Source organism: Pimephales promelas, chromosome 3 (assembly GCF_988280905.1).
Source record: "Pimephales promelas chromosome 3, fPimPro1.hap1.1, whole genome shotgun sequence".
NCBI lineage: Eukaryota > Metazoa > Chordata > Actinopteri > Cypriniformes > Leuciscidae > Pimephales > Pimephales promelas.
In genome coordinates, this window is record NC_142771.1 from 19,726,686 (window position 1) to 19,741,077 (window position 14,392).

The following is a 14,392-nucleotide window of genomic DNA, read 5'->3' on the forward strand; positions in this document are numbered from 1 at the left end:
CATGCATTTGAATGTAATCAGAGACCCTCAAAAGAATCCTCTGATATGCTTGATTCTGTACTTGAAAAGAGTTGCTGCACCATGATTGTTTGGCCTTTGTTCCCATTAGCCATCTGCTTTATTCTTTACATGGCAGTGGGAAAGTCATATGACGTGTGGGCGTTTCCCACATTACTAGTGCCATCCCTGCCCAAAATACTTCAGTGGATGCTTGGCAATGTGACTGGCTGCAATGATGTCACACAGAGACCTGTTTCATACAATACACTTCTGTATTGTTCATTTATATGCTGTATTGTGTTGCTTTTTTCCATGACAGTAAGATGTTTTACCATGTTGCTCTAAATAAACAGAAATCTTCGTTTAAAGAGTTGTGCATGTGCTTGCTGAATCAGGTCAAGATTCTTTAGAGCAGGGTTTGTACACTGTGCTCAAAGGTTTAGTTCACTCAAAAATTAATATTGTCTTCATTCTAAAATGAATGAAGACCACCAGAAGGTTAAATAAACAGCATTTACATTTGTTTCTGTTTGGACACTAACGACTTATTTGTATTTTTGACAATTGCCAGTATTCTCCATGATATATTGAGCTATAATCTAGTTTTCTGATTGCCTTTTGAGCTGGACGGTCCATTATCCTAACCCTATCGCTAAACATAACTCCACCCATTATAGGTCCACAGTGGCATATCTGGACTCGAAAAGCTCCAACCGTTTGGTCCACGGAGGGAGCAAATGGATGGTGCTTATATCTGGCTCCTCCATGTCCAGTGAGGAGGAGCGAATGGCATTTGGGCTTAATGGGTGGAGCTAGTATGTCAACCTACCCTACCCACAACTATCCTGGCTCCACCCCATTCGTGTCCAGAGAGGTGAAGTTGGATGTCATTTGACTCAACAGTGAGCATCACTTGCACAGAGGTGGATCTGTACTATAAAAGCTCCACCCATTTGGTCTCGTACAGAGGTGGAGCTGGACGTCATTTGGGTCTATCACCACTTGCATTGACGACGATTGTCTTTATGGCAATGCCATTTGAAGCCGCGTGGGGACAATCAACATGGTGCATTCTGTGATGGGTTTGGCAAGAACTTTTGCGGTCGGCTCTGAAAAAATGTTTCTGTGATGCCTTAAAGCGATTATCTTAAAATGGGAGCGTGACCTTATGTGCGATTCCCTGATTTATTTATTAGTGTCGATTGCACGCTAAAAAAAATACATAAAAGTTTATGAATTTATTAATGCATTATATTAATATTGAAAAATATATATAATATTATAAATATATATATATATATAATAATATTGTTATATATTATTATATATAACAATAACAACATTATTTCTACTATAAATAATGTCGTTAATGGTTGGTGTTTGACAGCAGCAATGACAATGAGACATCACTTCTCCCTTGCTCCATGCAGGCGCTGTGACGTCAGCTGGCCCCTCCATCATCATCAGCCTACGAGGGAGAGTCACCGACGGAAACAGCATCACGCACCCCCGCCGCCCTGTCAACCACCACCGGATTGATTTAAAATGCCAAAAATTAGCAATCTGACATAACGGTAGAAAGCAGTATCCGATTTTGCTACGGTAGCGGGCTAGCGGTAGCCATTTATTCCCTTATTTATTTATGTATATAATTATTTATTTTCCTCCATTTATTTTTCAGTAATGGCTGGGCTCGCGAGCTGCGGCTGTTGAGAGGCAGGTGCGTCGTCAGAGACAGACGCGCGTTGGGCGTGATGCGATGCGATGGATTTCGCTCCATCCCAGCGATGAGACAGACGCAACCGGGGAATAATCGAGTGCTATAGCGAGGCGCGTGTGATCGCGCTGCCGACACTGGCGCAGGACGCACGGGCGGGGAAGAGGGCTTGTCCCCTCGCGAGCGCTCCGTCTGATCAACAAATATCGACTATTAAACGTTCGTGCGTCCCGAAATCCGGCTGTTGCTGCTGGTGAAACCGGGCCGTGGAGCGCAGCGGCATCATGTGCACCTGATGACATTGTCATGAATTCATAGAAAACATTTCGCCATTTCGATTCGTGTCGCCGCTGATTTATTTATTCTTTCTCTAATAACGAGCTTCGATCAAACGTCGCCAAGATGATGGAGCTGGACGAGGTGGTGTACCAGGACGATTACGGGGCCGTGTCTGTCATGTCCGAGCGGGTGTCGGGCCTGGCCAGCAGCATTTATCGGGAGTTCGAGCGCCTCATCAAGAGCTACGATGAGGAGGTGGTGAAGGAGCTGATGCCGCTGGTGGTGAATGTTCTGGAGAACCTCGACTCGGTTCTAACGGAGAACCAGGAGCATGAGGTGGAGCTGGAACTTCTCAAGGAGGACAACGAGCAACTCATCACGCAGTATGAACGGGAGAAATCGCTGCGCAAACAGGCGGAGGAGGTAAATAATAATATGATCTCATCGCTCATTATTTTCCTTCACGTTGTCCTATTTAAGCAGAAGTTTTGTTATCTGATCATAATAAACAAAAGCTAAGAGTAGCCTACCTTAGTAGACTACTTACATACAATTCATAGATATCAGTTGTCACTCGACATCTCCCAAAAATATGCCCAAGGATGACATTTAAATGCTCAGTTTTATGATTAAAGCTCTGTAGTTTAAAACATATAAAGCGTGCAACACAGATGTACAAATAAACGTTCCTTAAAAGCCTTATGCATCATATTTGATGATTAATATGATTTTCTTAAAAAAAGTCATTAAACATAAGAATAACAATGCATGAATGATCAAGTAAACCCAAGTTTCTTTAATCCAATAAAAATGTTCTTTCAATATAAAGGTTATTATAATGTTTGCTTTATTAAAGTAACCTTAAAGATGCAAAATGCTAATAATAACCAGGTGGACATTTTTTTTTAATATAATACAGCTATTTTACTTAATATAAATGTATGAAATATCAATCAGATGACAGAAGGCATGTAGTATACTATTTACAACATGTTTTTAAGCAAGGTTTTGTTGTCTTTATAGGGTTAAAGCTTCTATGTACAAGAAGTACTACCTTCGTTCGTTATTTACTTACAGTAACTGATGGCATAAACAATTATTGCTGCTCTTTGAGAATTATGTTGTAACATCTGTATTCACCTGGTCAACTCATTATCCTTGACCCTGGGACATTCACTTGAGAAACTTTACACAGTCCTGTCATTTGCAATATGGGGGTTCCTCCAGAAAACCCTCTTGTATCCCATTATGTATTGTATGTGTTGCTCTACCTATTATTACTGCTGAAAATAAATCTTAAAATCTTACACAAAAGATTGTCTCATACCCATGTTTGTACATAAGTCATATGCAGAGACAAACACTCTTATCTTTTCTTTGTGCATCAGCACAGGCACTACTACTATGTAGGGAACAGATGCCCTTTATGACCCTTCAGAAGCATCATAACCACATGCTAACACTGCCAAAACATTTTCCAAATGTAACTATATTATCGACTGCACAACTAGAGCATTATTGGCATTATTGTTGTGTTAAGTTTTATATTAGAGTGGAAACTGTGTAAGTAGGCTGTAATAAAAATGTGAGTGTTTTATGAATTTGTTAGTATAAAGATTCAGTGTGTGAAAATAAAATGGAGAGTGATGATAGAGCGGTAAAAACTGAGAAATGTAAATTTAAGAGCAGAAATTATTGTATATTATTGTATTGTAAAAGACAGAACGAAAATACATAAAAGAGTAAAAGAGAAACCAGGGTGTTTTTCAGTATAATAGATGATTCAGAGAAGGAATATGTGCTGATGGAGTGCAGTAAACTGCAGTGATGCTTCTCATTACTTGGTTACTTCAGTTTCTGCAGTGTAAATGCTGGGATTTGCTATGTCGATTTACACGTGTGTGTAATAGTGTGTTTATAATAAAAAAAAAAATACATTTTTTTTTTACAATTTGTATTCCAGAGAAGCAGCATTTTTAAATAATGTTTTTTTTTTTCTTTTTTCACTTTATCTCTAGACAGTATTTAATTTATTCATGCTCTCATAAAATATGTTGATACTATACACCATATAATAAATTATACTATGTAATGATTGTTATCGTTCCTGTCCAAAAATAATAGAAATGTGTATGTACTGTAGCAGGCTTGTTTATACTGCAGAAAGAAATAGGCTGTGGTTTAAAATAATACGATTCATTGAATACAAATGGTGTTAGGGATAGCTATTTTCTGTATCATGTTTTAATGCAGCAACACAAATATTTATTTGCTTGGGGTCTAGAGAGGACAAAACTGGGAGGATGTTGGGCAGGGGGGGGGGGGGTGATTATGGGTAATCAATTTTCTCATAGAAGGAGGCTGGCTCACGCTGTAACCCGATTCTCATGTTATGAGACAGACAGAAAGCACAGAGTGAGAGAGATAGTGAGGGATGGAGAGAGAGAGAGTAAACATCATTCTCCAATTTCACATCCTTTGGGATTATGGCAGTAGAATATAGTGGCCACAGTAAGAACATCCTTCTCGCTAGCCTGTATTAACACACATTCTCACTCTTAGAAGAAAAGGTTCTATATAGAACCTTATAGGGTTCTTTCAGGCTACTTCATAGAACCACATTAAGAATATGAATTAAACGGCTTGTAACAGATCCCTAGGGTTATATATAGAACCCAAATCACGTAAAATTGATAATTCCGCGAATGACTGCAATTGCAGATTTCGAACAGAGATGGCGACAAAGAGGAAAAACGCACAACTGCAGCTTTAATGCACATAATTGTATTATTCAGTTTTAAAATCTCCTATGCCTGAATTAATGTGCAGAGACAGCTGAAAGCAAGTTCTAAATATATTTCCCCCCAAAAAGTGAAAAAACCTTTGACGTTGCACGTTATTCAGATTGTTTAGGCATCGAACCAGCCTGACACATCAGCTCAATCAATGGCAGATGGGGAGACCTGTTTGAAAACACTCATTATTTTTGTACATTTAACCATGAAACTAGTGATGTCGAAAATAAACATTTCACCTGTAATGGCTTTTCATGATTAAACTGCCGTATTGAATGAGGGATCTTATGTCAAAGTATAGCAAGAACTCGAATTAGCATTCTGGGATTACATTATACAAATCTTTACATAACATCCTAATGTCAATATAATCCTAAATGTAGACATGCTGCTAATATGGGGTGTATATAGTACTGTACTGTAGAAATGACTGTCAGTCAAAAACTCATTAGAATGACTTGATCAGACTTGATGTTTTCATTGAAGGGGGATTTGAAGTTTCTAGTGTTAGATAGCGTGTGTTTGGTTTTTCCCTCTTTTTGCAGTGCTGGGATTACTGAATTCCAGGAGGCTGTTTGTGGCTGGGCTGCACTGCAGAAAGAGCCTATTGTGTTCCACTTAAATCCTTGCAGCTCAAAGTCACCACACACTGCACTTGGAGTGTGTGTATGTATGTGTTATGTACCCTGTAACTGTGTGTACATTTTATTGAATTGTATTCAAAAAACAAACCCTTCTCCAAGTGCATCTTTTTGTCCATCCATCCATCCATCCATCCATCCATCCATCCATCCATCCATCCATCCATCCATCCATCTTTCTATCTATCTATCTATCTATCTATCTATCTATCTATCTATCTATCTATCTATCTATCTATCTATCTATCTATCTATCTATCTATCTATCTATCTATCTATCTATCTATCTATCTATCTATCTATCTATCTATCTATCTATCTATCTATCTATGTATCTGTCTGTCTGTCTGTCTTTATCTATCTGTCTGTATGTCTGTCTCTGTCTGTCTGTCTGTCTGTCTGTCTCCCATCCTCGATCCATCCTTCTCAGGCTTTCACCTGATTCAAGCTGTTAGTTGAATGATCTGACCTTGTGTGAATGTGTGTGTGTTTGTGTAACAGAAGTTTATTGAATTTGAAGATGCCTTGGAGGCAGATAAGAAGGAGTTGCAGTCCATGGTGGAGACTTTGGAGCTACAAACAAAACAACTGGAGCTGAAGACCAAGAACTATGCTGACCAGAGTGAGTGCACTACATTGAACTACATTCATTCCTACGCACTAACAGAGATTTAAGTATTGTTCATTATGCATCCATGATGACCTTCTCTTGTAGTCTCTCGTCTGGAAGAACGAGAATCAGACATGAAGAAAGAGTATAACGCCCTTCACCAGCGTCATACAGAGGTCAGAAGAATATTTTATCTGCTAAAAATTGTTTGATAAAAATGATTTTTGCCATGGAAAATGAATGGAAACATCATGGAAATTCATTGGTCTAAAGGTGTGGGGACATTACAGTTTTTTTTATTCGCTTTGGTACTATTTTCACAAGTAAGGTGTACATTTTCAAAACTCTTAGTGCTAATATCACAACAGATCATCAAAAGTGCACTTTTTTCAAACATTTCATCATGTTTTCAACTGTGTTAGTACAATTCACACAATCACAAAGTATCCTTTTCACAACACAAAATAAGTGTTTCATCTACATTATTGTTTCATTCACAGTAACCGCCTTTCATAAAGCTCTTACTATCAAACTTTTGATTTGATAACTAACATAACTAAATGTTATGTTTTGTTCTTCTTTAGTTACATTTCATTATAGAAAGTATACCTATATTACAATTATATCTGAAAAATAAAAACTATAATTTGCCTAAATGATTGTAAAGGATGTCTTCATTGATCCTTCATTTGTAGGCCTACATATATGATGGATATTTGGAAATTATAGATTATGTAAATGTTGGGTACTGTAAGTGTATTGCCTAATGTTACAGTAAAACTGTGTAATCTGTCTTTTATAGTACTGTAGCATATTCATTTCAGCACTTCTAAGGCCGATTTGAAACATGTATCTTGCATTGTTTGCTGTTGGATGAACTGATTGTTAAAAGTACTAAACTGAAAGAAGATCATATTGTTGTGTTTCAGTGATTAAACCAAATGTTCTCATTACATATTACAATAATCTTGTGTTTGAAATAATTATTATGTGGACTGAAAACATGTGCAACTGACTGAAAGCATTACATCAGGTTTTGAAAGAATGACTAGCTGCGTTACAAGTGTGATCAGTTTGGATTTTTGTACTAAGAGTTTTGAAAATGTACACCTTACTTGTGAAAATAGTACCAAAGCGAATAAAAAAAACTGTATTAGCAATAACTCAAACGTTACAAATACGGAGCTCCACTTCTCGAAAAAAAGTCAGCATAGACACTAACATTGATTTTATTTTCTCCAGATGATACAGACATACGTGGAACACATTGAGCGCTCAAAGATGCAACAGTCAGGCAGCATCCAGTCTGAATCCACAGGCTGCGGACGGTCGTGAGTAACTTGTATAATCAGCGTGATGCAGCCATTCCAAGCCTTTGTTTGCGTAAATTAAGAGTTTGGAATGTGCAATTTGTGTTTTGCATTTTTCTTTTGTGCCTATAAGTAACATATTTTGTGGGTAACCAGTTCAATTAAATATTTGTACATTTCAAACTAATATTCTCTTATTTTGGGACACCAGCTATGACGTTTGGATGTGTATGTATTAGAATAGTTTAGATTTTGATGATACAAAATGGCCCATTATTGCAACAGTTGTCTTGGAGACAGCGTTGCTAGGCAATGGGTGATGATGCTCAGTCACAGTTGGTCATGTCTTGCTTAGTCAGATCTAGTGTTGTGGCTGGCTTATAGTCATACTCAATTATACACACATAGTTTCACATATTTCTATTTTCATTTAAACAGGGTCAGCTAATTTCAACTAATTAAATATTTTCATAGACATACTTACAGGGTCAAATTTTAGTACAGAGTTAGAGAGTCCGAACTGAAGAATAAACAAGATTTAAAAAATATATATTTATAATTTAATTATTAATTTATCAATGATGGAGCTTTTAAATAGCTTCAGGATTTTTACCTTGACATGTCTGAGCTGAATGAGTAATCTGCACTGATTATTAACCATTTACCCACAGAATATACACATATTTGTGTAAAATTGTGTATATATGTTATATTTAATATACAATAAAATATTAATAAATAATAAATTATTCAATGACAAATATATATTTTAAAAATGAAATAATATGAGATAATAAATGTGTTATTTGCAATTTCATCATGTTTTCAACATTAATCATTCCCATCTATTTTTTTTTACATACTGGAGTGTATACTGTATGTAACGTGACTTTATGTCCTGTGTAAGTATCATGTCACTGTGTTTGTGAGTGTTTGTGTTCACATTCTTTTTGTCTCTTTCTTTCTTTCTGTGCATGTGCCGCTGTGTGTCTCTGCAGTAAACGACACAACTGGAGGAAAAGGTAAAAATTCCCACATTCTCTGGCAGTTTCCCATACCCCTGTCTTTACAGTCCTTTTATCTCCCATTTTACTCCTTTCAAATAAATACATGAACCCCCTGCCCGTTCATGCAAACACCCTGCCTAGTTTAGCAGTCTTAGTGTCAGAGACTGAGAAACCTGTACCTCTTTCTCCTATGTGGTTTTCTGTCTTTATATGTTTTCACCCTATCTATTGAGTTTTTTGCTCATTTTCATGTGCCAATTTAGTTTTGTGGGAAATATTTGACTTTCTACATCTGTTTCTTGTCCTAGTAAAACAGAGCGCCCCCCATCACTGAGTTTGTTTCCTGGCGGAGATGGCATGGTACGTGGGGGTCTTGGGGGGGCTAGAATGGTTTCTTCAGACGTCTGGCATTCCAGCGATCTCAGCAGACCTGTCTACGCCCCTGGCTACCAGGTGTGACAGTTATGACTCCACCCAAAATGCCAGGGGAGGAGTTATGATATCCATCATTCTGTCAGACACTCCCCCCTTAAGCCTGCTTGTGTCAAGATCAGGTTCATGGGTGGTCACCAGCAGGCCTCCAAGGGTCCATGATTTTGCCTTGTTCTCTAATGTTTTTTTCTTATTTTAGCCATCTGAAATGAACAGTTGTGTTTACAGTAAAACAAGATGATTTTGCGAAACTGAATCTCGCCTAGATGAAACTAATGATCTATTGTTTGAAGGAAGAGAAAATATGAGTTATTCACTTCCTTTTTTTTCAAATGACTCAAGTCACATGAGTATAAAGCAATTTGAGTTTGTTTGAATAAGCTTTTTATCTGTGGACCTTTCATGTTGCCATTTCAGCTTTTAGGATTTTTGACTCAAAGATAAATACCTTTTTATTCGAAGTATATAGTGCTAATGCACAGACATTTTATTATTTATTAATGTTTTATAAACAGTTTTATGTTTTTGAAATTACATTTTTACAGTTTACATTTTTACATGTATGAAGTTGTATGACAATATATATTTTTGCTTGCTAGTAAGTCTAAATATTTGTTTATCAAACAAGTCAACGCAATTTCAAATTTACGAGTGACAATTTCAGATTTAAGTTTAGAAGCAGAATATGTTTATTATCAAAACGTGTGTGTGATGTGTGGTTCCCTTTCGTTTAAGGAGGATGGTTCAGATTCAGACTCCGTCGCAGCCACGCCCAGCAGCACAGGCAGCAAATCGAACACTCCCACCTCGTCTGTTCCCTCGGCAACAGTTACCCCTCTGCACGATGGGCTGGTGTCAGTGGAGGAGTTCAACAAGCCCCGGGGCCGGGGACACAAAAATGCAAAGCGTCTTAGTAGAAACATGGAGGTGCAGGTCTCTCAGGAAACCAGGAACGTCAGCATTGGTGAGAGAGAGGGAGAAGAATTGAGGCAAAGAATAATCACTGAATAAAATTTGTAAAAAAAAATCCTTAATAAGATCCTTCAGAAATCATTCTAATATGCTGATTTGGTGCTCGCAAAACATTTCTTACTATTATCAATGTTGAAAACAGTACTGATATTTTTTTTTCAGAATTCTTTAATAAATAGAAAGTTCAAAAGAACAACATAATATCATTTTTCTAACAGTGTAAATGTCTTTACTGACATTTTTGATTGATTTTATTGATCTTACTTACATCTACAGATTTACAAACAATGCAAAATTCAAATTTTCCCTGACAGGACAATGATTCTGTGTTCTTTATTTCAATTGTGTGTGTGTTTGTGTAGGTATGGGCAGTAGTGATGAATGGTCAGAGTTTCAGGAAATTATAGACTCAACACCAGAGCTAGAAATGCGCTTGGACCCTCGAGACTTCGAAAGAGGAAACAGGTAGACTGATCCATATCATTCGCACCATTAAAGCGTGAACAAACAGTACAAAATACCCCAGTTTACGTACAAAAGGACCATCAAAATAAAAGAATACCGTTTAGAAAGGTGCTTTGTGTAATGTAAAGGATTCAAGCTTTGAAGTGAAATAATGCCGAGACCTCTTGTTCCTTTGAAGTCCTTCTCAGGGCATAGTGAATGAGGCATTCGGCATCAATACCGACTCCCTGTACCACGAGATCAAAGACGCCAAGTCTGACATCATCGGTGATGTGGATGCAGGAGCAGAACTTCTCGGTAAGCTTCATAGTTCAGATTATGACCTTCATTGAACATTTTACCTCAGCAGTTGATTGACACTTTCTCATAAATGCAGGCTATCTTGTTTTATATGTGACCTGCATTTAATTTTTAAATATATATTTCAAGGACCATTGCTAAGCGCATGGTTGCTTAGGGCTTTTCTCGCTTGCACTTTGAACTGCATGCCTTTTGTCAGGAAGCCCACACTGCTGGATGTATCCTCAAAGCAAGGTCTCTTGGGATATCATGCTTGCTTTATGGCTGTATCTCCTGCCCCTAAGCAGTTTTGCTGTGATGTAGTTGTTTAATTTGAGTACTTTCCGTTATTTACGTTGGCGGTTTCTGATTTGTTTTGTTTCATTATCAAGGTAGAGCTGTTGATTTGTTTATCTCAGTGTGAAGGTGGATCTTTCTTTTGATTGGCCGTCTCACTCACTGACCCTTGACCCCTCTCTGTGCTTCCTTCCCGTGTGTGCTTCTCTCGGCCACGCCCCTAGGGGAATTCTCAGGTGTGTATCTGATCACTGATTGGTTGGTATTTTTATTTCTCATTCTTTTTTGCTCCTCATGACCTTTGCATGGATTTAAAATAACATTACACATTAGAAAACACAATGAGTCATATTACATTACAGCTCTTTTTGCTAGGACACATTTCTCAATAGACCATTTCACAAGATGTAAACAACACTGGTCCAGAAGCACTTCCTGTTTCAGTTTTTTAACACTACATATAAGCTGGGATAAAATACAACCAACAGAACATTTAAAACTGAATCAAAAAGTTAAACAGACATCTTTAAGATGTTTTCTTTACATGTGAAATAAAGAAAACAGTTACAAACTGAAACAGGAAGTGTTTCTGGACCAGTGTTGTTTACATCTTGTGAAATGGTCTATACTTTTATTATTATTAATACTTTTTTCAAAACCCTTTACACAGTTCTCCTAACCAACTTTCAACTTTTTTACATTCAAATGCACTAAAACTGCCAAAACACTTCATACGTGTCAAATCAAGTCATTATTCCATAACACATTTCATTCAAAGGTTTTCATCCAACAAACACACTGTCACTTATAAAACCTAAAAAACACTAACATCCGGTAGCATTATACATTATATATTTTCTTTTGTAAAATGTCTTTACAAAACTTGAATGACAGTCTCTACTGTTTATAAATCACAGCAGTATATGTTACACAGCCCATGTTTACATTACACTACAAATATTTTTCCTTAGTTTTCTCATTGTGAATGGATGGTAATGAAATTGAAAGGCTGTAGGTGTTTAGTTACATCTAACTGAATGGATAGCATCTGATTGTTTTTAGATTCAGAATATATTTTTATATGGTATTGCTGTAGAGTGCAAATTTCTGTCTTATTCATTTTTGTGTTGAACTAGGTTTTTAACATTTTCTATCTATTTCGAATTTGCCTGTAATACATAAAATTTTCACTGTGTTTGTTTGTGCCTAATAAAATGATCCACAGTTTAGCCCACATAGACTGATCATGTGATCACCGAGTGAAGAGTTGTGAAAAAGTCACCTAAATATTGACAAAGGTGTCCTAGAGATTTTAAACAATTGTAAAGACATAACAGTAAAAGGTTACACTTTATTTTAAAGTGTCATTGTTACAGTGTATTTATACATTTAAATACTGAGAAATATTAATTAACTACATGTATTTAAAATAGTTGTAGGGTTATGATTAGGTTTGGTTTAGGATTAGTTGCATGTAATCGTGCATATTTTATAGTTATTGCTCTAGAAACTACATGTAACATGAGTAACAAGTGCACTGTAAAATAAAGGTTTAATTATTAAAAAATGGGGGAAAAAACACTTTTAAAACACTTAAAAATCCAATATTTTTAAAAAGTTTGGGGTCAGTAAGAATTTATTTTAAAGAAATTAATGCTTTTATTAATCAAGGACTCTTTTAATTAAACGTTACAGTAAAGGCATTTAAATAGTTAAAAAACATTTGATTTTAAATAAAGGTTGTTCTTTTGAACTTTTTAATTCATCAAAGAATCCAAAGAAAAATGTATCAGTTTCCACAAAAATGCAGCCTTGGTGAGCATAAGAGACTTGACAAAAACATTAAAAATCTTACCAACCCAAACCTTTTGAATGGTATTAAAACAAATAGCTCCTTTGTAGTTGATAATGACAATTATTTAATTAAAGATGAAGGTCTAATATATCAAAAATACTTTTTAGTGTAATAGTGACAGCAGATGATTTGTTTTATTCATTTTTTCTTTAAAAAGAATTTATCAGGTGTGTGTGTGTGCCTATTTGTAAGTGTGTGATGATAAATATCTAACATGTGCTTGTCCATCTTTCTCTCTTGCTCTCTTCATCTTTTTTAATTTCTTCTCTTTTTTCATCATCATTATCTTCCTCTATCCTTTTAAAATCCTCTTCTGTCTTCAAATTCATACCTTTACTCCTTCTTTCTTTTGGCTGCCTTCTCTTACCTCGCCACTTTCCCTCTCTTTCCTCCTCGGCTCTCTATTTCAGTCCGGGATGATTTCTTTGGTAAGGCTCATAGCCTCCTTTCCCCCCTCACGTTGTTTTCAGTAAGACATTGTGACACTTTCCTGATTTGTAGCAATGCTTTTTGTGAGATGTTCTCCTGTGCTTTTGCTCTTCTAATCCTATTATATTCTGCTTCTCAGTGCTGTGCTTTCAAATGCATGGCTTATCGGCTCATATGAATCATATTATTTTAATCAAGTCTGGATGTTCTACAGTCCACTTATCAAGTTAGACTGTGATTATGTCCCTGTAAATGTCCTGTTAATCAAACCTTGAAAGGTCATTAGTTAATGCAACAATAAAGACACTCACCATTCAATCACCTTTTTTGTATTGGGCCCTATTAATAAATGTACTGTAATTCTTTTTGTTTGTTGTGTAATTTCAAACAATTGTGATTTTGTAGTTTTGAATCAGCTATACCTTAGTCTATTCAGTTCATGGTGGTCTGTACTCCTGCTAACACTGTTTATCCCACAGGAATGGGGAAAGAGGTGGAAAATCTACTAACAGAGAACAAACAACTACTGGAGACCAAGTAAGAGATAGAGACTGTGCTTGTATTTGCATATGTATTTATGTGTCTGCATGTCTGACAAAGTAATTTGCCTTGTGTAGGAATGCACTAAATATTGTGAAGAATGACCTGATTGCTAAAGTGGACGAGCTCTCGAGTGAACAGGAAGTTCTCCGGGAAGAGCTGGAAACAGTGAAACAGTCCAAGATCAAAGTGGACCAGAGAGTGAAAGAATTGGAGGAGGATCTAAAGAGGTCTGGAACTTTTGTCTCTGTTTCTTTGAAGGGTTTGTTTCTCTTGAGTTTTTCTGTCCAAAAATTGACATTTGTCAATTGATTTGTCCTTAGGACATTGAGGGAATCCTCCCAATAATGAGATATGACCACATTGTCTCCCCAAAATGTGATATTATTGTATGGAAATCTGCTACACTCCATTAGGATAACAAAAATTTGAAAAAGACACATTTTTAGGTTGATATGCCCCAGTGGTCTAACAATGTTCTTCAATGTCAAAATGATTGAGATGGCCAATCAAATCAAAGAATGCGAGCTTTACTGTTCAAAGAAGCCAGACATGAATTCCAGCTTAACATTTAATTTCCAGTTTTAAGTTTGAAAGGGTGTGAGGTAAAACACTGAACAGAGAACTGAGAAAATGGAGGGTTTGAAGTGGGGGGAAAAAATGCAAGAGACACATGGAAGTTCTGAAATTTCTTACCCTTACTGACACTAACAGTGAAATTAACTTAAGAATGTACGTTTCTCCAAGTAAACTTCATGTCTGGC

At 36.5% G+C, this 14,392-nt stretch overlaps 1 protein-coding gene across 15 annotated transcripts in view; it reads left to right on the forward strand.

Annotated features, from left to right (window-relative positions):
• The first annotated feature begins 1,460 nt into the window (after positions 1-1,460).
• Positions 1,461-14,392, forward strand: part of mapk8ip3 (mitogen-activated protein kinase 8 interacting protein 3) — a 45,635-nt gene continuing 32,703 nt past the window's right edge. For 4 of the 15 annotated variants that reach the window (XM_039686691.2, XM_039686698.2, XM_039686696.2 and 1 more), the window contains exons 1-13: positions 1,462-2,419; positions 5,934-6,054; positions 6,148-6,218; positions 7,285-7,373; positions 8,351-8,374; positions 8,668-8,812; positions 9,527-9,755; positions 10,126-10,228; positions 10,407-10,525; positions 11,029-11,040; positions 13,070-13,087; positions 13,568-13,625; positions 13,706-13,858. In XM_039686691.2, the coding sequence (XP_039542625.2) occupies positions 2,120-2,419; positions 5,934-6,054; positions 6,148-6,218; positions 7,285-7,373; positions 8,351-8,374; positions 8,668-8,812; positions 9,527-9,755; positions 10,126-10,228; positions 10,407-10,525; positions 11,029-11,040; positions 13,070-13,087; positions 13,568-13,625; positions 13,706-13,858 (1,442 nt within the window). In that variant the 5' untranslated portion in view covers positions 1,462-2,119. Of the gene's footprint in view, positions 2,420-5,933; positions 6,055-6,147; positions 6,219-7,284; positions 7,374-8,350; positions 8,375-8,667; positions 8,813-9,526; positions 9,756-10,125; positions 10,229-10,406; positions 10,526-11,028; positions 11,041-13,069; positions 13,088-13,567; positions 13,626-13,705; positions 13,859-14,392 lie in introns of all 15 variants that reach the window. The other 11 variants (XM_039686697.2, XM_089128441.1, XM_039686700.2 and 8 more) reach the window with 8 other exon arrangements.